General features: G+C 50.3%; 1 protein-coding gene across 1 annotated transcript; it reads right to left on the minus strand.

The window, feature by feature from the left end:
* Positions 1-12,131: 12,131 nt before the first annotated feature.
* On the minus strand, positions 12,132-22,560 carry LOC309539610 (lymphocyte antigen 6E-like). The gene is made up of 3 exons (XM_082236006.1): positions 22,401-22,560; positions 15,078-15,191; positions 12,132-12,556 (listed from the first exon to the last, which is right to left on the minus strand). The coding sequence occupies exons 1-3, from the start codon at positions 22,453-22,455 to the stop codon at positions 12,351-12,353; spliced, it is 375 nt and encodes a 124-aa protein (XP_082092132.1). The 5' UTR covers positions 22,456-22,560; the 3' UTR covers positions 12,132-12,350.
* Positions 22,561-22,825: the final 265 nt, after the last annotated feature.

The following is a 22,825-nucleotide window of genomic DNA, read 5'->3' on the forward strand; positions in this document are numbered from 1 at the left end:
AGTGCGCACCCCAGAAATGATCTCTTTCAGCTTCTGCCTCCTGGAAGAAGGTACAGGGTTATAAAGACCAGGACTAGCCGCCTGAGAAACAGTTTCTACCCAAATGCGATTTTGGTTTTAAACGCAGTGTAAGGCATCTCTGTGGGAGTATATTGTATTTTAAAATTGGGTATCAGTTTTTAGGGGGCTAATCAGGCTGGGATAGCTGGGATAGCAGGCTTGTTGATTTTTGAATGTCTGATGTAGATTTTTCAATTTTGTTGTTCTCTACGGGACAATGCTCACTGGAAGGACAGATCGTGAAGCTGAGGCTCCAAGACTTTGGCCACCTCAGGAGAAGAGAAGACTCCCTGGAAAAGACTCTGATGTTGGGAAAGATGGAGGGCACAAGGAGAAGGGGACGACAGAGGATGAGATGGTGGGACAGTGTTCTCAAAGCTACCAGCATGAGTTTGACCAAAATGCGGGAGGCAGTGGAAGACAGGAGTGCCTGGCGTGCTCTGGTCCATGGGGTCAGGAAGAGTCAGACACAACTAAACGACTAAACAACAAATGGGACAATGACAATAAAGATTACCGTATCGTATTGTATCGAGTGTGCCTCCTGTGGTGAAGTCGAACCACTGTGTTAGCAGCACTGAATAACCTCCCCAGGGTGCAAGCCTGGGCAGCGTGTCTAGGGGTCCTGGGCTGCCCAGATGACAGGACCCCCCCCTTTCTTGGCCTCAGAGCAAGACGTTTGGCACCAGCTTGGCTGCAGGAGTTGTCTGAAGGAGGCGTACAAGGTGCCACCCAACTGCCTTAAAGGCTCCACTTTAGATCTGTGTAGAGTTTACTCCTGAGCAGTGGCGTAGCGTGGGTTGTCAGCACCCGGGGCAAGGCAAGTAATTTGCGCCCCCTAACCCCCAGATGTTGCGCCTGGTGCGGCCGGCCCCCCCTGCACCCCCCACGCTACGCCACTGCTCCTGAGCCTTTTTTTTCTCCTGAAGATATCCTGCAAGGCAGCAGAGGTTTAGGGTCAGAGTTTTACTTCTCAGTTGTGGTGCCCGCCCTGTGGAATAATAATAATAATAATAATAATAATAATAATAATAATAATAATAATAATAATTTATTATTTATACCCCACCCATCTGGCTGGGCCTCCCCAGCCACTCTGGGCGGCTTCCATAAAAACCAAAAATACAATAAAATATCACACGTTAAAAACTTCCCTGAACAGGGCTGCCTTAAGATGTCTTCTGAATGTCAGGTAGTTGTTTATCGCTTTGACATCTGCTGGAAGGACGTTCCACAGGGCGGGCGCCACTACCGAGAAGGCCCTCTGCGTGTTATTTCCCCTTAATGTATGCGACAGAGAACAGCATTGCAAAATTCAGAAAAGGGTGAATTTTGAAGGAAAGATGTGTTCTGGTCCACATCTTGTTTTGGGAAGTGCAAATTAATAATAATAATAATAATAATAATAATAATAATAATAATAATAATAATAATACTTTATTATTTGTACCCCGCCCATCTGGCTGGGTTTCCCCATCCACTCTGGGTGGCTTCCAACAAACACATTAAAAACTTCCCTGAACAGGGCTGCCTTCAGATGTCTTCTGAATGTCAGGTAGTTGTTTATCTCTTTGACATCTGATGGGAGGGTGTTCCACAGGGTGGGCGCCACTACCGAGAAGGCCCTCTGCCTGGTTCCCTGTAGCTTTGCTTCTCGCAATGAGGGAACCGCCAGAAGGCCCTCGGCGCTGGACCTCAGCGTCCAGGCTGAGCGATGGAGGTGGAGATGCTCCTTCAGGTATACTGGAACATCCTCCCATCATCTGTCAAGGAGATAAACAACAATCTGGCCTTTAGAAGACATTTGAAGGCAGCCCTGTACAGGGAGATTCTCAGCGCTGGAGGTTTTAAACACTGACAATTGGGAAACACTGGCCTGTGAGCAGTGCTTCTGAATACTGGGAACCACCGGAGGGCAGAATGCTCTTGTGTTCGAATCCTGCTTTCGGGTTTCCCATAATGGGCGTCAGGTTGGCCACCGTGAGAACAGGGTCCTGTGCTAGACGGGCCATTGGCCTGATCCAACCGCCTTTTTTATTTCCTTACGAGAGAAGGAGAGCAGGGACAGGGAGATTTAAGGACGCCAAAGAAGCGTTGCGTGTGATTCAAAGGATCTCAACACTTAGTGCTCTTTCTTCGTTGCAATGCATCGCCTGGACCCCATTCCGGAGTAAATCCACGCCTGTTTTTCAGGGCTGCTTTTTCTCCAAACAACCGAATCTGGCTCTTTTGTTGTTGCCCATTAGAGGGCAGCGTTCTTCAAAGGAATGTGCATTATGATTTCCTTGGGCAAATGGTATTATCACTTGTTTTCCTGGCTGGCCTCTCCCAGCCTAATCTGGAAATGCCAGGGACTTCCTGCATGCAAAACAACTGCGCTGCAACGGAGCCATGACCTTTCCCACTTTGGCCTGGAAACGATGCCTTATGAGGAACGGCTAAGGGAGCTGAGCATGTTTAGCCTGGAGAAGAGGAGGTTAAGGGGTGATACGATAGCCATGTTCAAATATAGAAAAGGATGTCACATAGAGGAGGGAGAAAGGTTGTTTTCTGCTGCTCCAGAGAAGCGGACACGGAGCAATGGATCCAAACTACAAGAAAGAAGATTCCACCTAACCATTAGGAAGAACTTCCTGACAGTAAGAGCTGTTGGACAGTGGAATTTGTTGCCAAGGAGTGTGGTGGAGTCTCCTACTTTGGAGGTCTTTAAGCAGAGGCTTGACAACCATATGTCAGGAGTGCTCTGATGGTGTTTCCTGCTTGGCAGGGGGTTGGACTCAATGGCCCTTGTGGTCTCTTCCAACTCTATGATTCTATGATTCTATGATTCTATGGTTAGGCAAGATTTGGAGCGCCAAGGCTCACAATCCCAAGGACTGGACTAGGGGGTTGGGCTAGATGACCTTTGGGGTTCCTTCCAACTCTACAATTCTATGACTGTTTTCGCATGTCCGTTCATGATGCTAAAATCAGCCCCGAATCTCCCTGATGTCTAATGGGTGGGGTACCATCAACGAGGAAGGCAAGAAGGAAGGATCTTACTAGTTCCCCGTTTTTCCAATCTCAAATTCAGTTTGCCACATTCCCACACCTATTCGTGCTTTTGCTTTAACGTCCTCACCGGCATTTTTGTCCCGCTTTCTCCTAACAGGCACATTTTGGCAAGCGATTTTCCCCACAGATAATGCATTTTGCCTGTTCCGATATAGAAGCAATGCGGCCGCGAGCTGGTAACTTGAAAGCAAAACATAATGGGAATGTTGGGACTGTTCCGTGGGAAACAGAGGGACGGTCTATTCACAGTGCGAAGCACCGGAATTAGCTCAGAGTGTAATATGAGCTGTACAGGAAGTACAGGAGGAGTTTATCTCTCGGCTGTTGGAGTTTGAAGAGAGCAGTCGTGTTTTCTGTAACGCTGCAAAGACAGAAATAAAGGCATGTGTCAGAGCTGCTACCAGGTCCCAGCTCACATAGGACCACGCCACACAGCGTCCACTTTAAAAGAGTCTTTATTGAGTTACAGGTTTCATTTCCGAACTGCAGCGTGCAGCTCTACACCTTCTGCTCTAGGTCGGCGAAGACCCGTCTGAGTCCCCGCCTCTTGCACACCAGCTTAATACCCTAGCCTTGCTCCACCTCCTTCGCCTCTCCCTACGTCTCTGGGTCCTTCTGCCCCCCTGGGCCTCCTCCCTTCTACTCTCCTCTGACGCTGACCCCCCTGATCCTTCTGCCTCCTTGCGGCGGGCTTTAGGACCTGGCTCACTCTCCGGGCTGCTTACTGCTCCAGCTTCCGCTGCATTTGAACTTGGCGCGCGCGCCCAACTCTCTACTTTCCTCTTAACCGTTGCCTCGCTCTCTGAGGAGGGCGTGACCACCCCTGACTCGTGCCCTCCCTCCTGCTGACAGCCTCCGGAACCCGATGCCTGGCTACCTTCCTCCCTGCTGCTCTCAGTCTTGAGCGTGGGTCCCGACTTCCAGCTGCTGCCGCCCTCAGTTATGAGCGTGGGTCCCGACTTCCAGCTGCTGCTCTCTGAATCTCCTCTGTTCCCTTCCTCCTGGGGTGTCCCCCCGGATCCCCCCCTTGCTCTGCTCACTGGGGCTCCCTTTTGGGAGTCCTCTGACTCACTGCTTAGGCTTGGAGATCTCGGGTCGTCATCATCACTCATTCTCCCTTCGGCTTCCTCCCCCTCGCTCTCTGTTTCCACCCTTCTCTGCGTCTCTGCTTCTGAACCCCTGACATCCATCCCCCCCTCGAAGCCCCCCCTTCCCCCCTCCCCGCTGTCAGGTGTGGGTGCTGGGCGCTCCATCATCATGGGAGGGAATGCTGGATACAGGTCGCTCCCCGGGGGTGGCCGCCAACTGAAGACCTCCGAGTCTTCCCCCTCGCGGTCGTCGACGTGGACTTGTTGCTCTTCCATCTCTGTACCGCCGTGCTCGAACCCGAGGTCCTCCCCGAACACGTCCATGTCAGTCTCTGCGTCGGTCGCTCGACCTGGCATCTCCAGCCACTTCCTGCGCCATCGCTCCTCTGGTCGATCGTCCCACCAATACGAGTTGCCTGATGCCGAACCTGCCGGTGAACCTTCTGGGGAACGGGTGCTCCGTGCGGGTTCCCCTTCTGAGTCGAATCCATGGAACGTGCTGGAAGAAAGTGTGGGTGTGAACAACCAGTCGTCGAAGAAGCTCGCTGGCATGGGTTTGTGTGGGAAGAGGGCATGAAACTCGTCCTTGAGCAGGGGTTCCTCCAAAGCGTAGTCTGGTACCCAGCTATTGGCGCTGGCCCGGGTGCCCTCTCTGGCTAAGAGGTATTCGACTCCCTCTTCCCCCCATCTGGAGTCCAAAATCTCCGTGACCTCGTTGATGTGGTCCTGGTGCTTCACCTCCCGCGTCTCCGTCCGTTCCCGGAGCGGACTTGGCGCCGTCCCTGGCTCCTGGAACCTGTGAGGTGCCTTGTAGGGAGTGAGCACCGACCTGTGGAACACCGGATGCATTCTGGAACCCTCCGGCAGCGCCAGTCGGAAAGCTACCGGGTTGATCTGCGCTTCGACTTGGTACGGACCGATCTGCTTGTGCCCCAACTTCTTCTTGGCAAGCGACCTGGTCGGCACTGCGTGGGCTGCCAACCAGACCCAGTCTCCCACTTGGATCACTTCGCCAACCCGCCTGTGCTTGTCAGCTTGCACCTTGTAGGCGTGCTTAGCTAGCTCCAGCTGCCGTCTGAGTTGATCGTGGACCGCCTGCAGCTCTGACGCGAACGCGTCCGCCGTCTGTGGTTCTCCTTCCCCCACTCTCTCCAGTCCCGGGAAGGTTCTGGGATTCCTCCCATTGTTGGCAAAGAACGGCGTCACTCCTGTGGACACGTGCTTCGTGTTGTTGTAAGCGAACTCGGCTAGCGGCAGGTAATCCACCCACGTCGCAGGCTGTTGATTGGCATAGCATCTCAGGTACTGCTGCATGATGGCATTGACCCTCTCTGCTTGCCCGTTGGTCTGCGGGTGTCTTGCTGATGCCAGATTGACCTTGACATTTAGAAAACCCATCAGCTTCTGCCAGAAAGACGAGATGAACTGGCGTCCGCGGTCGGACAGGATAGACCGTGGCAGGCCATGCACTTTGAACACGTGATCTATGAACAGTTTGGCGGTTTGTTCCGCCGTGGCCACCTTCGCACACGGAATGAAATGTGCCATCTTGGTGAACAAGTCCACCACCACTAGCACAGCTGTCTTGCCTCTCGAGCTGGGTAAATCCGTCACAAAGTCCAGGGCCACCCTCTCCCACGGTTCAAACGGTGTTTGCAGCGGTTCTAACAGTCCCGCCGGTGGTCTGTGTACCGGCTTGGCCCTCTGGCAGGTGTCGCACCTCGCGACGTAGTCCGCGACCTCTCCTCTCAGCCTGGGCCACCAGAAGTCTCTCGCGACTAATTCCATCGTTTTCTCTGTGCCAAAGTGACCGGCCGTGGGTGCGTCGTGCAACTGTTGCAGTACCTTGGCGCGAAGGTCGTCTCCTGGTACATAGACAGCCCCTTTGCGTAGGAGCAAGCCGTCCCGCACCTGGAACTCGTCCGTGGTAGCCGTGCCTCTGAGCAGTTCCGCCATCTTGTCTTGCGCGAATGAGTCGTCCCGCAATGCACGTCGCACCGCATCCAGGTCTACTGTAGCTGAGGCACACGCCCACGCCGTCGGTGCGAAGATGTGCATGGCCGCCGCTGGCGTCACCTCTTCTAGGTATTGCGGTTTTCGGGACAGTGCATCCGCCATGATGTTGGTGTCGCCTGGGACGTACTCTATTCGGAAATTGAAGTCAGCAAAGAACTCCGCCCAACGTATCTGCCTCTGGTTCAGGAACTGAGCCGTGCGCCAGTGCTCCAGATTCTTGTGGTCCGTGCAGACCTGCACCGTGTGCTTGGCGCCGATTAGGAAGTGCCTCCACGCCTTGAAAGCTGCATGAATGGCCAGCAACTCCCTGTCCCAGATGGTGTAGTTCTGCTCCGACTTGCTGAGCTTTCTGGAGTAGAACGCTCCCGGCCGCCACACCCCCTGCGGGTCTCGCTGCAGCAGGACAGCTCCCACGGCTCTGTCTGACGCGTCTGTCTCTACCCTCAACGGTTTACTGGGGTCGATATGCAGCAGTTGCTTCTCCGATGCGAAGAGATGCTTGAGCGCTTGAAAGGACTGTTCCGCCTGCTCCGTCCAGATGAATTTCTTTTTTTTGGAGCTGAGCGTGTCCGTAATTGCTGCCGTCTGCATCGCGAACCCCTTGATAAACTTGCGATAGAAGTTGGCGAAGCCGACAAACCGCTGGACCTCCTTCCGGTTGCGCGGGCTTTTCCAATCCAATACCGCCCGAACCTTGGTGCTGTCCATGGCTATCCCCTTGTCCGACAACTTGTATCCCAGGAAATCCACCTCCGTCGTGTCGAACTGGCACTTCTCCAGCTTGGCGTACAGTCTATGTTGTTGCAACCTGCTGAGCACCTCCCTCACGTCTCGGCCGTGAGCTTGCTGCGAGTCAGAGAAAATCAGGATGTCATCCAGGAAGCAGACGCATGTCTTGTAGAGGAGTCCCTCCAACACGTGATGCATAAAAGCTTGAAAACAGTGAGAGCCATTTTGTAATCCAAAGGGCATAACTCTGTATTCGTAGGTGCCCAGCGGTGTGAACATGGCCGTCTTCCACTCATCGCCCTCCCGCATGCGGATGAGATTGTACGCCCCTCGCAGGTCCAACTTGGTGAACACGCGTCCCTTGCGCACCGTCGCGAGGAGGTCGTCAATCCTGGGCATGGGGTAATCAGACGGTTTGGTCATCTGGTTCAAAAGGCGGTAGTCCACAACTAGTCTTTTTTGGGGCGTGTCTTTCTTTTTCACGAAGAAAACGGGACTGCCCCCCACTGCCTTGGACTCTCTGATGAAGCCACGCTCCAGATTATGCTCGATGAACTGTTTGAGTTCCTGCATTTCATCTTCAGACATGGAGTACAGCCGCCCCTTCGGCAGCGTCGCCCCCGGTAGGAGGTCAATCTTGCAGTCATATGGCCGGTGAGGGGGTAGCTTGTCCGCCTCCTTCTCGCAGAAGACCTCCAAAAAGCTCGCGTATTTGTGGGGGACCGCTTGCAACGTTCCCAACTGCAGTTGTGATTCCTCCTCCTCTCCCTCCCGTCGGGGCAGGATGCAGTGTTCTGCGCAATAAGAGGAGCCGAAGATCAGTTGTCTCTGGTACCAAGCCAGTGTCGGACTGTGCCTGTCCAGCCAACTCATGCCCAACACAATGGGCGTGTCCGACAGTTGGGTGACATTAAAACTGATGACTTCCCTGTGGTTGCCAAGGCGCATCACCATCGGTGGCGTCTGCTTCACCACCTGCCCCCCTAGCAACTCTCTGCCATCCACTGTGACGACTTGCAGGGGCAGAGTGGCAGGCAATAGCTGTATAGCGTGCTGCTCCACAAAGCTCTGCGCTATAAAGTCTGCGTTGCTTCCAGAATCCACAGAAAGCGGCACTTCGATAGTGACGCCGTCGGGTAGCTGGAGAGATGCTGTGAGCTGCACTACTGGTTTGGGTGGGAGGGGATCCGTGGGTTGCAAGATTGCTGGGGACTGCTTCACAGATGCGTCTGGCTGGGCCCCAGTGCCTCCGTCTCCAGCCAGACATCGTCGTTTCCCTGCTGTGGTTCTCCTTGCTGCGTTGCTGCAGTCACCATTGCTGAGGCTGCAGTGTGCTTGTGGAGCCTCCGGGGACACTCCTTCGCCAAATGGCCTGGATCCTCGCAGATGTAACACTTCCTGTTCCCTCTAGGAGGCTTCGCTTTCCCTGCTGCCGGTGCTATGGCTCTGGCTGCTGACTGAGCCCTTGCACCTCCAACCTCCATCGGTTCCCCTCCCCCTCCTGGCGGAGGTGTGGATTGCGCACGCGCTGCTTCCCTCGGAACGAAAGAGAAACTTCTCGCTGCTTCGCGCCCTCCACGTCCTTCATCACTGCACCATGGACGTTCTTCCAGCCTCACCCCCACAGTCAGCGCCCTTTGGACCACCTCCTGCGTGCTTCGGGGCCTCTCCCCCCTTGCAATTTCATCCTTAACCGCTGAACTTAGACCCTCCCAGAAGAGGTCTCTGACAGGGGGCGAATCCCGATCCCATTCTAAAGCACTGACCAGCGCAAAAAATCGGGCGTGATACTGCCGGACGCTCGCCCTCCCTTGTTTTAGTCCATGAATCTCCCGTCTGGCAAGATCCACATCAATAGTAGACAAAAAACACGCATCCATCGCTTTGATAAAGGCATCTGCATTCTGAAGCGCCGGATCTTTATCCCTCCACAAATTGCGCAGCCAGGCTTTGGCATCCCCATGCAAATGGGACAATATGAACCCCACCTTCTCTTCCTCATCTCTAAAGTCTTTTGCCAGCAGTTGCAGTGCGCACATTACGTCTGCTCTAAAATTAGGGTACTGTTGCAAAGTCCCATCGAAGTGAGCCACAAGCCCTCCTGCTCTCCGTGCCAATCCCACGCCCTCCGGTCTGGGTCCCGGTTGCCCTTGCTTAACAAGCATTTCAAACCTGGCGTGTAGGTCTCTGTAGGCGGCTGTAGTCTCCTCCTCCCGTTTCTTGGAAGCCAATACCTCTGAGGACAACTGGGTCACTGCCTCTTGCAGCGCGGAGATCCTCTGTTCTTCCGTCATCTTGCTAACCTTTGTGAGCTCGCTTACAGACACCCCTCTTCCTCCCCTAGCGGCTTCTGCTCCCGCTGCGAGGTTTCAGGTTTCTGAAGCTTTGAAGAGACGGGTCTTACTGTCAGAGCTGCTACCAGGTCCCAGCTCACATAGGACCACGCCACACAGCGTCCACTTTAAAAGAGTCTTTATTGAGTTACAGGTTTCATTTCCGAACTGCAGCGTGCAGCTCTACACCTTCTGCTCTAGGTCGGCGAAGACCCGTCTGAGTCCCCGCCTCTTGCACACCAGCTTAATACCCTAGCCTTGCTCCACCTCCTTCGCCTCTCCCTACGTCTCTGGGTCCTTCTGCCCCCCTGGGCCTCCTCCCTTCTACTCTCCTCTGACGCTGACCCCCCTGATCCTTCTGCCTCCTTGCGGCGGGCTTTAGGACCTGGCTCACTCTCCGGGCTGCTTACTGCTCCAGCTTCCGCTGCATTTGAACTTGGCGCGCGCGCCCAACTCTCTACTTTCCTCTTAACCGTTGCCTCGCTCTCTGAGGAGGGCGTGACCACCCCTGACTCGTGCCCTCCCTCCTGCTGACAGCCTCCGGAACCCGATGCCTGGCTACCTTCCTCCCTGCTGCTCTCAGTCTTGAGCGTGGGTCCCGACTTCCAGCTGCTGCCGCCCTCAGTTATGAGCGTGGGTCCCGACTTCCAGCTGCTGCTCTCTGAATCTCCTCTGTTCCCTTCCTCCTGGGGTGTCCCCCCGGATCCCCCCCTTGCTCTGCTCACTGGGGCTCCCTTTTGGGAGTCCTCTGACTCACTGCTTAGGCTTGGAGATCTCGGGTCGTCATCATCACTCATTCTCCCTTCGGCTTCCTCCCCCTCGCTCTCTGTTTCCACCCTTCTCTGCGTCTCTGCTTCTGAACCCCTGACAGCATGTAAATACGTTTCTGTCTATCTCTTTCCCCTGCCCGGGGGGGCAGGAAAGAGGGGGGGTGTTCTTCTCACGCCGAGAAGGATCGCCTATCGTGACCTAGCCTGTATCCTGCCGGGGAATGCAGACAGGGAGGTCAACCGGAGATCAAGCCGGGTGCCTGGAGAGTGGCCAGTTTCTCCTGATAAAGGCTTGATTCCCAACACTTTTCACCAACAAATGCATTTGTCCAGTGGCGAAGGAACCCTCTCTGGCACCCTGGGTGGAATGCTGAGGGGTGGGGCAAACTGCCCGGTGGCGCCCGCACGATGTCCGTACGGACTGCACACGCACAGCATCTGATACGGAGTGCGAATGTGCAGCACCCTGTATGGAATGGACACGCACGGCAGCCCATACAGTCGCTGTGCGATAGGTAGCCCATACAGACATGAATGGCACGCAACAGCGACAGCCCGTAGGGACACCACACAAGCGGCACCCATACTGATTGCACACGCCCTCGGCCGCTCTACAGCTAGGGGAAGGCAGAGGCCATCTTGTCACTGTTAGAATTCCCGCTCCATGATTGCAGTCGTGGGATTGTTGTCTATCACATGACGGTGTATGTTTTGACTCCACAGAGTGGGAAGTGATGGATACAGGATGTTTGTGTTGCTGTGTTCCGTGAAGTGGGACTGTTGTCCTTTGTTCTTTTTCTCTTTGCTGTCTGATGCTAGAGAGAGAGGGAGCCATCTTGCAGCGCTCCATGTGTGTTTATATGTAAATAAAGTTGATTAGCCAAAATGCTGAGTTGCTGAGGTCAGTTACGCATGACGCGCAAACTCTGCGGATCCCTAAGTGTGTCGGTTGGCATCGGTCGCTGTGATGTTCGGGCTGAAGAAAGCTTGTGAAGCTCCCGAACGATCTACCAGGAGGGAGGGAACATGCCAGTCGGGCATGTGTCTCTGCCAGGGTCCTACTTGAGTGTAGGCCGAGCTCCTAACAGTCAGCCCCCCCCCAGAGTGGCACCCGAGGCAGACCGCCCCCTCCGCCCCCCACTTTGTACGCCCCTGCCTTTGTTTGCACCGTTTTCTCGCAGCCTGTGCAGCGTTGCGACATTTCAAGATGTGCCCATTTTGAAGGACAGTCCCGTTTTCGGTTCATGTGTTTGTGGTTTGGGAAGGCGCAGATGAAGGAATTTTGTATCCAAATGCAAACTGAACAAATTTCTCCCTCCCAGTGAGGAGGGAAGACATTAGTAAGGCAAAGGAACATGCTGCCAGCGTAATAAGTCCACTGCAAAGCAACATAGGACCTATAAGCGTCTCGTCCCTTTGGCTCCACCCAAAAAATATTAGAGGGGACTGCCTCCCCCCCTCCCGGTTGATGGGCATTGCCATTCAAATGGTGTGAATGTGCTGTGTCTTGTGGTCGACTGTGCAGGGTGGGGCTTACCTGCACCCCCATATTTTATTCAAGTTGGTACCCCTGCAAGGCAATGTGAAAAGAAGAGGGTGTGTGTGTGTGTGTGTGGGTGGGTGTGGTGTGTGTGTGTGGTGTGTGTGTGTGTGAATATTTGTGTCGTGTTGAGAAAAAAACAGGCCATGGGAACCTGAGTCTACACACAGATTCAGAAGAAAATGAGGAGAAGGTCAGAAACAGAGAATCAGTTTTTTCTAAGGCAGCAGTGGGGTCCAAACTTTTTTCAGAGGGCCAGATTTGATGAAGTAAAGGGCCGTGAGGGCCGAAGATATTTTTTTTTAGCATTTTACCCCTGGAAATAAACTGCAACAGGGGCCGGATTAAACCAACCGGCGGGCCGGATTAAGCCCCCCAAACAGACTTTGGACACAAAGACCAAGAAGTCGCAAAGAGTCACTCAACCCATTATACAGAAACAGGGTGGTTGAATTTTGGGCCACTTCAAAATGCAGTAGGGGAGGTCGTATTTTTGAATGCCCCCCCATAAAAAGGTTCCCCCCTTTGTTGTAAACCTTAGTGGCAGGCAGAGAGGTTTTTATTTTTTCGCATCGGCGAGCATTACAGAAAATGGCGCCCCCCCCGCCTCCATCAAGTACAAAAAAAAGGCAATAGCATCCCGTATCGTGTTTGTAGCATAGCTCTCAGCGAAGCCAGAATCAGGCCTTGTAAAAAAAAAAGACGTGGGGATTAGTGCTTCCAAAAAGACATTTGGCGATCTCTACCACCCCCACCCCCATCACAGCCCCGTCCGGAAGATACAGGCAAAGCTGGCGAGTATCGCCATGATCATGAGAGCATAGCTGGTTTTCACGCTGCTGGAAGCACCGCTGTTGCAGTAATCGGAAACGCAGCAATTGGTCTCGATGCCCGTTTGGCCGCCCTTGATCTCAAAGTTGCTTGGGCAGACGTCTGCACACCACTTGCTGACGGAAAACTCACTGCCTACAAAACAAGAGGATTTAAGGGAGGGAGAATGAGAAATTGCTGTGGGGTTCAGTCGCAATAGTCAACCCTGTTTGGAGATGAATTTCACCGACTTAAAACAGCACAATCCTATTCACCCACACTTTCTTATGTAGCAATAAAACCACCCAGAGTGTCTGGGGAAACGCAGCCAGATGGGCGGGCTACAAATAAATTGTTGTTGTTGTTGTTGTTGTTGTTGTTATTATTATTATTATTAAAAACCCCACTTTTGTCTTATATAAATGTTTATTAGTAGCAAACCAGTTTGATACGCAGTTATTAAAAGAGGAATGGATATAAATGATGTTACTTATATTAATTTTGTTGTTTCTTTGACTTTTCTATTTGTTTGTTTGATTGATTGATTGTTTGATTGTATGTTTGTTTGTTTGTCTGTCTGTCTGTCTTCCCATAAATGTATTTACTTTAAATCAATAAAGATATACCTTTAAAAAATTAAAATTAAAATAAAAAAATAAAAGAGGAATGGGATAAAGAATTGGGAAACTGTTACGTTCTATAACAAGGGTACTCTGTACCTCAAATTAAGACTCATATAACACAAAATAATATTTAGAATTTTCTGGAATCCAGTATGCTTTTATATGAAAGAAGGGTTCTCTAAGACATCTAGCTGCTGGAGATGTCGCAGGAATAATGCTTCTCTAAAACATATGCTTGTACAATGTCCCATATTGATAAATTTTTGGCAAAAGTTAATAGAGACAAAAAACACTACAGAATAATCTTAAATTTGCAGAGGAAATTATCCTTTTGAATCATTATCTAAAAAATAAACACTATGAACGGACTCCCCGTGGCCTTAAAAAAGGTAAAGGGACCACTGACCATTAGGTCCAGTCGTGACCGACTCTGGGGTTGCGGCGCTCATCTCGCTTTATTGGCCGAGGGAGCCGGCGTACAGCTTCCTGGTCATGTGGCCAGCAGGACTAAGCCGCTTCTGGCAAACCAGAGCAGCGCATGGAAACGCCGTTTACCTTCCCGCCAGAGTGGTACCTTTTTATCTACTTGCACTTTGACATGCTTTCGAACTGCTAGGTTGGCAGGAGCAGGGACTGAGCAACGGGAGCTCACTCCGTCACGAGGATTCGCACCGCCGACCTTCTGATCGGCAAGCCCTAGGCTCTGTGCTTTAACCCACAGCGTCACCCGTGGCCTTACTACGGCACAAAGACAGGTTTCGATGAACTGGAAAAATAAAAATGAGGCTTCCACGATTGGATTGAAGATATGTACAAACTCGCTACACACGAACAAGGTGCATACAAACCTAGACTTGCCATGGGCAAATTTAATTTGGAATTCATTTTTATAAATACCGTAATAGGTTTAGGTCTAGTTAACGACAATAGCATTTTTTTGGTAATGTATACAGGTCCCCACCTCCCGTTCTGTTTTATTTTCTACATGGGTGCTATTTCTTTTTTTCCTCCTCCTTCTTTTGTGTCTTATCTTACTCTGTGCACTTATGATTATGTACTTTTTATCTTTCAATAAAGGAGATATATTTTTTAAAAATCCTATCCATGTGCACTTCCACAACACTACTATGTTCAGGTGGGATTCAGTTACCTGCCAGCAAATTCAGGGTGAGCAATCGTAAACGATTGGGAGGTTTCCCTTTCCCAAATACTGGGATTTTTGCTTTAATGTGATGCATAGAATGTTCTGGAATGTGCTTGGTAGCACGTGCTTCAATGCAAACAAATCAGTGTGAATGCTCATTAAATGACCAGCGTTGTCTAGAACCAAAACGAAATCTCCTGGAATAGCCCATCCCATCCGATCTTCCCGCAGACAAATAAGACTAAAGGGTCATTAAAAAGTCAACGTTGTCTTTCTCACTATGCAAAACTGACAGTTTAATTGATCAATATACTATACCACTATACCAGCTGCACTACAGGATCAGGTTTAAGGTGCTGGTTTTAACCTTTAAAGCCCTATACAGCCTAGGACCCTCGTACCTACGGGACCGCCTCTCCTGGTATGTCCCACAGAGGACCTTATGGTCTTCAAATAAAAAAATCTTGGAGATCCCGGGCCACAGGGAGGTTAGGCTGGCCTCAACCAGAGCCAGGGCTTTTTTGGTCGTGGCCCCGATCTGGTGGAACGCTCTGTCACAAGAGACTAGGGCCCTACAGAACTTGACATCTTTCCACAGGACCTGCAAGACAGAGCTGTTCCACCAGGCCTTTGGCCAAGGCACAGCCTGACCCCCTCCTTTGGCAATCTTCACAGAACTAATGGTTGCCATCATTTTGAGTTGAATTAATTTTACAATGGAATGATTTTAGAATGTTTTACTATTTTGTTGTTGTTAGCCACCCTGAGCCCGGCTTCGGCCGGGGAGGGCGGGATATAAATAAAAAATATTATTGTTATTGTTATTGTTATTGTTAAATCTTCAATTCCAGCCAGCCAGGTACAGCTCCTTTTTCTCTCTGCCTTCCTGCAAACAGATCATGAAACTTACCAGGACCTGTGTGGGCCAATGACACGCAATATCTGTTCATATCCGAACACCTGTTCTTGGTGCATTCCTCGTGGGATTTCGCTTTGTCACACGTGTAACAGTGCAAGGACGAAACTGCAAAAAAAGAGGCGGGGAAGTTGGGGGTATTAGGTTGCTATAGCTACAGGATTTCTAATGAACATTCTCTGGATGTGTGAGGGGGGCACCAGGGCTGGCATCAGCACTGCGGACCCCTGGGTCACTGCCAGGACCACAAGACAGTGGCAGACCACTCTACTGGCACCTGTCCTGGGACTCCCTTTATTAAAAATATTTCCTTGTCGGGGGCTCACAGGGCTGGGTTCAGCTGCCATTTTAATACCAAACAATGCTCCCATTGCCAGCTTGCTGAGGGGCATTTTGGGAAATCTAAGTGGCCGTTCCCAGCCACCCTTTGAATAGGAGAATCTGTAGTCCTTGAGATGTTGCTCCAAGTCCCATCAGTCGTGGCCAGGGATGATGGGAGTTGTAGTCTAATAATAATCCCAGGTTCCAGTTACAGATAGGTAGCCGTGTTGGTCTGCCATAGTCAAAATAAAAAAATTCCTTCCAGTAGCACCTTAAAGACCAACTAAGTTAGTTCTTGGTATGAGCTTTCGTGTGCATGCACACTTCTTCAGATACACAGATACTTCAGATACTTCTGAAGAAGTGTGCATGCACACGAAAGCTCATACCAAGAACTAACTTAGTTGGTCTTTAAGGTGCTACTGGAAGGAATTTTTTTATTTTGAATGATCCCAGGTTTAGAGATATGCTGTCCATCTCTGAAGGCTCTGTTTAGCCACATGGCTAATAGCCATTGATAGAACTCTCCCCCTGGCCATGAATTTCTCTAAGTTCCTTTTAAATCCACACTTTCATAGAATCATAGAACTGTAGGGTTTGAAGGGACACCATGAGTCATCTAGTCCAACCCTTTCTGATGCAGGAATCTCAGGTAAAGCATCCATGGCAGACGACCATTCAACCTCTGCTTTAAAAGCGCCAAGGAAGGAGAGTCAGCAACCTCCTGAGGGAGTCTATTCCACTTACTATCAGTGAATTCTTCCTGATGTTTAGTCTGAATCTCCTTCCTTGTAACTTGAAGCCATGGGTTCAAGTCCTACCCTCCAGAGCAGGAGGAAACAAGCTTGCTCCCTCTTCCATGGGACAGCCCTTGAGATATTGGAAGATGGCTATCTTATCTCCTCTCAGGCTCCCCAGCTCCCTCATAAAGCATCTTTTCCAGACACTTGATCTTCTGGGTCACCCTCCTCTACACAAGTTCCCTCTTTTCAGCATCCTTGCTAAATTGTGGTGCCCAGAACTGGACCTAGTATTCCAGGTGTGGTTTGACCAAGGCAGAATAGAGCAGTAGTACTGCTTCATTCTAAGGGACAGAGGTGGCGCTGTGGGTAAAACCACAGAGCCTAGGACTTGCAGATCAGAAGGTCGGCGGTTTGAATCCCCGCGATGGGGTGAGTTCCCATTGCTCGGTCCCAGCTCCTGCCAAGCTAGCAGTTCGAAAGCACGTCAAAGTGCAAGTAGATAAATAGGTACCGCTCTGGCGGGAAGGTAAACGGCGTTTCTGTGCACTGCTCTGGTTCGCCAGAAGCGGCTTAGTCATGCTGGCCACATGACGCGGAAGCTGTACGCCGGCTCCCTTGGCCAGTAAAGTGAGATGAGCACCACAACCCTAGAGTCGGCCACGACTGGACCTAATGGTCAGGGGTCCCTTTACCTTTACTGCTTGATTCTAGGCATTATACTTCTGCTGATGCCACAGAATGCTTTGTGGCAACGATTTACATAGATGCAATTACAAATTGGGAGGAAGGAGAGGCCTTTTCCTGGTTTGCCCTGGTTCTACCACTCATCAATTTTCCCCTCTGTGAAACAACTCTCCCTATTTTTTCGCCATCAAGCGCTTGGCTGAGCCATCCCTTCTGTTCCCTAAAGTTGTTTACCTGTGAGGCGCTTGGTCTGTTTTGGGTGCCACCCTCCTTTTTAAAGTTGGGTGTTTGGCAAGTCGGAGATTATTAGGGTGATACTGGGTGCTCTTGTGATGCCAGTGGGCGTGAGGTGCCTCTTTGATGGGAAAGAACTTCAAAACAATGGGGCCCCTGAGCTTCGGGGTGCCTGAGTTATGGGAAGGGAGAGGGCAGGGTGAGGTTTAATGGTGGAGCTGACTCGCTCCAAGCCACGAGACCAGTCCATAAACTTCACTCTCACGAAGAGACGCTGAGATACAAGAACAACCAGACCTTCCACAAGCATTGCTTCATATTTCGACATGCTGTGCCATGCAGGCAACCCTTTGATCCTACCCTCAGTACAACTTTTGCAGGGCCTTCCAGAGCCAGCTGTGCCACCAGTCTGGCCCCCTCAGGATGTTTTGGACTACAATTCCCATCAGCTCCTACCAGAAAGTCCTGATGGGAGTTGTAGTCCTTCTGTCTGCTCTGGAGTATTGCTGGGTAATTTGTGTTTCCATTTTGTTGTTGTTTAGTCAACAGTGTGAACAAGTTTTAATGGAATACTGAATGGTTTGTTGTTGTTGTTGTTTAGTCGTGTCCGACTCTTCGTGACCCCATGGACCAGAGCATGCCAGGCACTCCTGTCTTCCACTGCCTCCTGCAGTTTGGTCAAACTCATGAAATAGTATAATAAGAAACCATTATTAAAAAACTGAAACCAGAAATCGGGGAACTGTTGTGCAAAGATGCATTCTTAGGTGCCTGCATAAGCCAGACAGAATGAAGTGGTTCTCAGTAGGTGCTTAAAAATGAAAGCCAAAGGAGTCTGTTGGCAGAGTAGTCCAAAGGATTGGGTCCACAATTATGGGTTGTGTGTTGTTTAGTCGTGTCTGACTCTTTGTGACCCCCTGGACCAGAGCACGCCAGGCACTCCTGTCTTCCACTGCCTCCCGCAGTTTGGTCAGACTCATGCTGGTAGCTTCGAGAACACTGTCCCACCATCTTGTCCTCTGTTGTCCCTTCTCCTTGTGCCCTCCATCTTTCCCAACATCTTTTCCAGGGAGTCTTCTCTTCTCATGAGGTGGCCAAAGTATTGCAGCCTCAGCTTCACGATCTGTCCTTCCAGTGAGCACTCAGGGCTGATTTCCTTCAGAATGGAGAGGTTTGATCTTCTTGCAGTCCATGGGACTCTCAATTGTCTCCTCCAGCACCAGAATTCAAAAGCATCCATTCTTCGGTTTCCATTTAATACAGGTGTATAATGGTAGTTCTCAATAAAATCAACACACAAAAAACCCTAAGACTCCAGGTTGATGAAGGCTGTCTAAATGGATGTAGAACATCTGCAGCCCTCCAGATATTGCTGGACCACAGTTCCCATCATGCTTGGCCACTTGATCCTGGATTCTGGTATCAAGAGAGGCAGAAGCGCTCTTCTCCAACTATGACCCGAACTCATGTATATTTTCAGACACCTCGGCATTGTCCCTACCTTAAGCATCCTTCTTCTAAACTGAAGAAAAGCTCTGCAGCAGGTCTGGGGAACCTTTGGCTCTCCAGATGTTGCCAGACTAAAACTTCCATCACCCCTTGCTGTTAGAGGAGGAGAAGAAAGAGGAGCAAGGACTGCAGGGCTGGAAGGCTGGTACCCAGAGATGAGGGAGAGGTGTTCCCCCTTTGTGACCCTAGATGTCAGAGAGGGAGAAGCTGATCTTCTAGATCTCTTTTTGGACCTTCCAGTGGAGTGCAGAGCCAAATCGAGGAGGTCAGAACACTTTGCCCAGCCAGAGGGAGGAGTTGGATGGGAGGAAGTGGAGTCAGAGGGGAAGGCGATGAGGCAGGACATAGTCTTGTCGCTGAGAGCCAGGCAGCGCCTTCGTAGGTAGGATGAGATCCACCCACCAGACAAGAGTGTGAATGTGTGATCGCAACAGAGGGTGACAGAGTCTGATGGGTGAGATCGCCCCACCTTGTCTGTAAACGCTTCGTGGGAAGGGTGTGCCAACAGCAGGTACCTCTTTTTAGCTTCCGTTCAGCTATGAACCTCTTGCCTTGCGGCCGCCGAGACCATATAACACCAGTCTTGAAAAACCTACCCTGGCTCCCAGTACATTTCTGAGCACAATTCAAAGTGTTGGTCTGACCTTTAAAGCCCTAAACAGCCTCGGACCAGGATACCTGAAGGAGTGTCTCCACCCCCATCGTTCCGCCCAGACACTAAGGTCCAGCGCCGATGGCCTACTGGCGGTTCCCTCCCTGCGAGAAGCCAAGTTACAGGGAACCAGGCAGAGGGCCTTTTCGGTGGTGGCACCCGCCCTGTGGAACGCCCTCCCAACAAATGTTAAAGAGAACAACAACTACTAGACTTTTAGAAGACATCTGAAGGCAGGTAGGGAAGCTTTTAATGTTTGATGCATTACTGTATTGTTTTAGAACAGGTGTAGCCAACCTAAGGCCCAGGGGCCGGATGCGGTCCAATCGCCTTCTCAATCCAGCCCGCAGACGGTCCGGGAATCGGCGTGTTTTTACATGAGTAGAATGTGTCTTTCTATTTAAAATGCATCTCTTGGTTATTTGTGGGGCATAGGAATTCATTCATATTATTTTTCAAAATATAGTCCGGCCCACCACATGGTCTGAGGGACAGTGGACCCAGCCCACGGCTGAAAAAGGTTGCTGACCCCTGTTTTAGAATATTTAGAAGCATAGCATACTTAGAAGAATGTTCTGTTGGGAATCACCACTACTGGGCTTTAGTTAGACCCAAAGGATTTCAGACATGATTCCTGCCATTTGTAGCCATACATTGACAGCCACAGACCTGCAAACTCAACATCTGACACACCTTCACAAACAACCCAGAAGGTGTGAAAGAACACAACAGCTCGAGCCTCAGGCTGAGCAGGTTTTCCAAGCTTTCTCTTATCAAGGGAAAGGAAATTAAGATCTGGGCACGGAGTGGGAACCTCAATTAAGAAGAACTGAGGAATTTGCCTTAGGCTGAGTTGAACCATCTGGTTCATCTTAGCTCAGCATTGCATTGACTGACAGTGACCCTTCTAGATTTCTCCCAGCCTTACCTGGAGACACCAGGGATTGAATTGGATTGGATTAGGGATCATCTGCATGCAAAGCAAGTGCTCTGTCTCCAAGCCACACCCTTTACCTGTAGAACTTTAATCTACATAGCCCAGGTTGCAAGAAAACCTTCCAAGCACTCCTCCATTTAGAAATGTGCAAAGCACAGCATCTTTCCGCGCCAAGCAAAATGTCTGGAGACCGTCGTTAAAATAAGGACCGTGAAGATGCTCCCTGAGTTTTAAGCCACGACATTTCAAACTGTTGTTTGGGGATTTTATTTGCTTATTTGGCAAGTGATTATATTCCTTTGCGCTCTATAAGGAAATTGCGGCTGCTACTGGTTGTTGCAAAGAGCCCTCTGTCCTCTTACCTGTGTCAAGTCTGAGCTAGCCGCAGAATAACCTCAGTGGCAATATCTGGGTATCTGAAGAAGTGTGCATGCACACGAAAGCTCATACCAAGAACTAACTTAGTTGGTCTTTAAGGTGCTACTGGAAGGAATTTTTTAATTTTGACTATGGCAGACCAACACGGCTACCTATCTGTAACTCAGTGGCAATAAATAGCCAATAGCTAGCAAGTTAAAGGGACGCGGGTGGCGCTGTGGGTTAAACCACAGAGCCTAGGACTTGCCGATCGTATGGTCGGCGGTTCGAATCCCCGCGGCGGGGTGAGCTCCCATCGTTCAGTCCCAGCTCCTGCCCACCTAGCAGTTCGAAAGCACGTCAAAGTGCAAGTAGATAAATAGGTACCGCTTTATAGCGGGAAGGTAAACGGCGTTTCCGTGTGCTGCGCTGGTGCCGGCTCGCCAGAGCAGCTTTGTCACGCTGGCCACGTGACCCGGAAGTGTCTTCGGACAGCGCTGGCTCCCGGCCTCTTAAGCGAGATGAGCACGCAACCCCAGAGTCGGACATGACTGGCCCGTACGGGCAGGGGTACCTTTACCTTTTACTTAGCAAGTTAAAAGCCCCAAGTCCAGTGAAAGACGCTTAGATAGCAGGGCTGCCTACCTGGGAATTGAAAAAGCTGGACGAGGTTGAACATGGACCACCCCCATTCACTAAAAGGCAGGTGCTTTAAGAGCCTGTGTAACAGGGTATGTCAACAGATTTAGGTACCGTATTTTTCGCTCTATAAGACTCACTTTTTCCCTCCTAAAAGGTAAGGGGAAATGTGTGTGTGTCTTATGGAGTGAATGCAGGCTGCGCAGCTATCACAGAAGCCAGTACAGCAAGAGGGATTGCTGCTTTCGCTGTGCAGCGATCCCTCTTGCTCTTCTGGCTTCTGAGATCCAGAATATTTTTTTTCTTGTTTTCCTCCTCCAAAAACTAGGTGTGTCTTGTGGTCTGGTGTGTCTTATAGAGCGAAAAATCCGGTGGATTGCTTCATCTTCAGTTAGAGGTGTTAAGTTTCAGCCAGCAGCTCCCAACCAGAACACTTGCACTTAAGGATGGACAAGCCTATCAAATCTGATCTTTGCATTCTTAAATTCAGCTTTCCACATTTCTGCAGCTATTTGCAAAATAGCAATATTGAGAATGATTCTCATGAAAATCCATCGGCATTTTAGTGCTAATTTATTCCAATAAACACACTTTTTGCCCCAGTATATGGGAACCTATAATATCATTTATAATATAATTTGTTAATTGTGTTGTATTTACCGGTACATACAGCAAAGGGAAGCCTAGAGCAATTAGATATATTTCAATTTAGGTAATCTATGTAATAGGCTTATGTTAGAAAATGTATATGGATTTTGAATCTGATGTTTGGTTTTGAAATAAATAAAACAAAAACAAACAAACAAAATAAAAAATAAACACACTTTTGTACACAGTGTGCACAGTTTTGCAATCAATTCCCCCAGTATGAAGCATTTTTGCATGTTATTTTCACAAATATGTGCATTTTGATGCACACGAATGCTGACACTCAGTGGCTGGGGAACTGCACCTGCAAAAATCAGTGAAGTGCAAATTGCAGTGGATAATCTGTGCTTTGGTCCACGCATTGATCCTAGAAGTGCAAATGAGTGGCTTCTCTTAAAATGCAAACATAGTCAGTTTCTTCCCTACCTGCAAAGAGCTGAAAACCTGTTTTCAGCAGTGGGCATACTTTTTCTCCAGTGCAGCACCTCAACAACAAAGGGTGCACTCCATGCCTATAACTATTCAAAGATGTTTCCCAGGGCCCTTTTCAAAATCTCCCCACCTCTCCATGGCTTAACCCCAGTGAAGCTCACCTTGCTCCAGGCAGAGGGCTGCAACCACCAAGAGTACGGCAGTGAAAGTCTTCATCCTGGCAAGGTCTTAACCAGCTGGAAAGGAACAGCTGGCAGTTCTGACATTATATGATGCTTATTTAGGGCGGTGCCATCAGAGGGAGACGCATCTGATTGCTCACTGGGTTTTTTGCTGGAAATTCCCGCTGTGCTTGTTGCACTTGTGTGGCCTTCTCCTTTATTTTTTTCTTAACCAGGGATGTGAACCTTTTGCCACATGGTAGTCTGTTTTTCTTGGCTATAGATGCCGGTTTTTTTAATAGGACGCAGCGTGGCCTGTTGGATGCCATCTGTTGCAAAGTGACACGGATGTTCAGAAGGAATCTGGCTCAGTTTGGGGGGCTGTTTGAAACAGCAATGGGGGACGTGGCTGGTGCTGTGGGTTA

This window comes from Podarcis vaucheri, assembly GCF_965113315.1.
Source record: "Podarcis vaucheri genome assembly, chromosome: 8".
In the NCBI taxonomy this organism is placed as follows: domain Eukaryota; kingdom Metazoa; phylum Chordata; class Lepidosauria; order Squamata; family Lacertidae; genus Podarcis; species Podarcis vaucheri.

Excerpts from the sequence above, each read along its gene's own strand:
- LOC309539610 (XM_082236006.1), bottom strand. The coding sequence starts at position 22,455 with ATGAAGACTTTCACTGCCGTACTCTTGGTGGTTGCAGCCCTCTGCCTG. Across the intron at positions 15,192-22,400 it reads AGCCCTCTGCCTGGAGCAAG|TTTCGTCCTTGCACTGTTAC; the intron begins GTGAGCTTCACT and ends CTTTTTTTGCAG. Across the intron at positions 12,557-15,077 it reads ATTGGCCCACACAGGTCCTG|GCAGTGAGTTTTCCGTCAGC; the intron begins GTAAGTTTCATG and ends CTTGTTTTGTAG.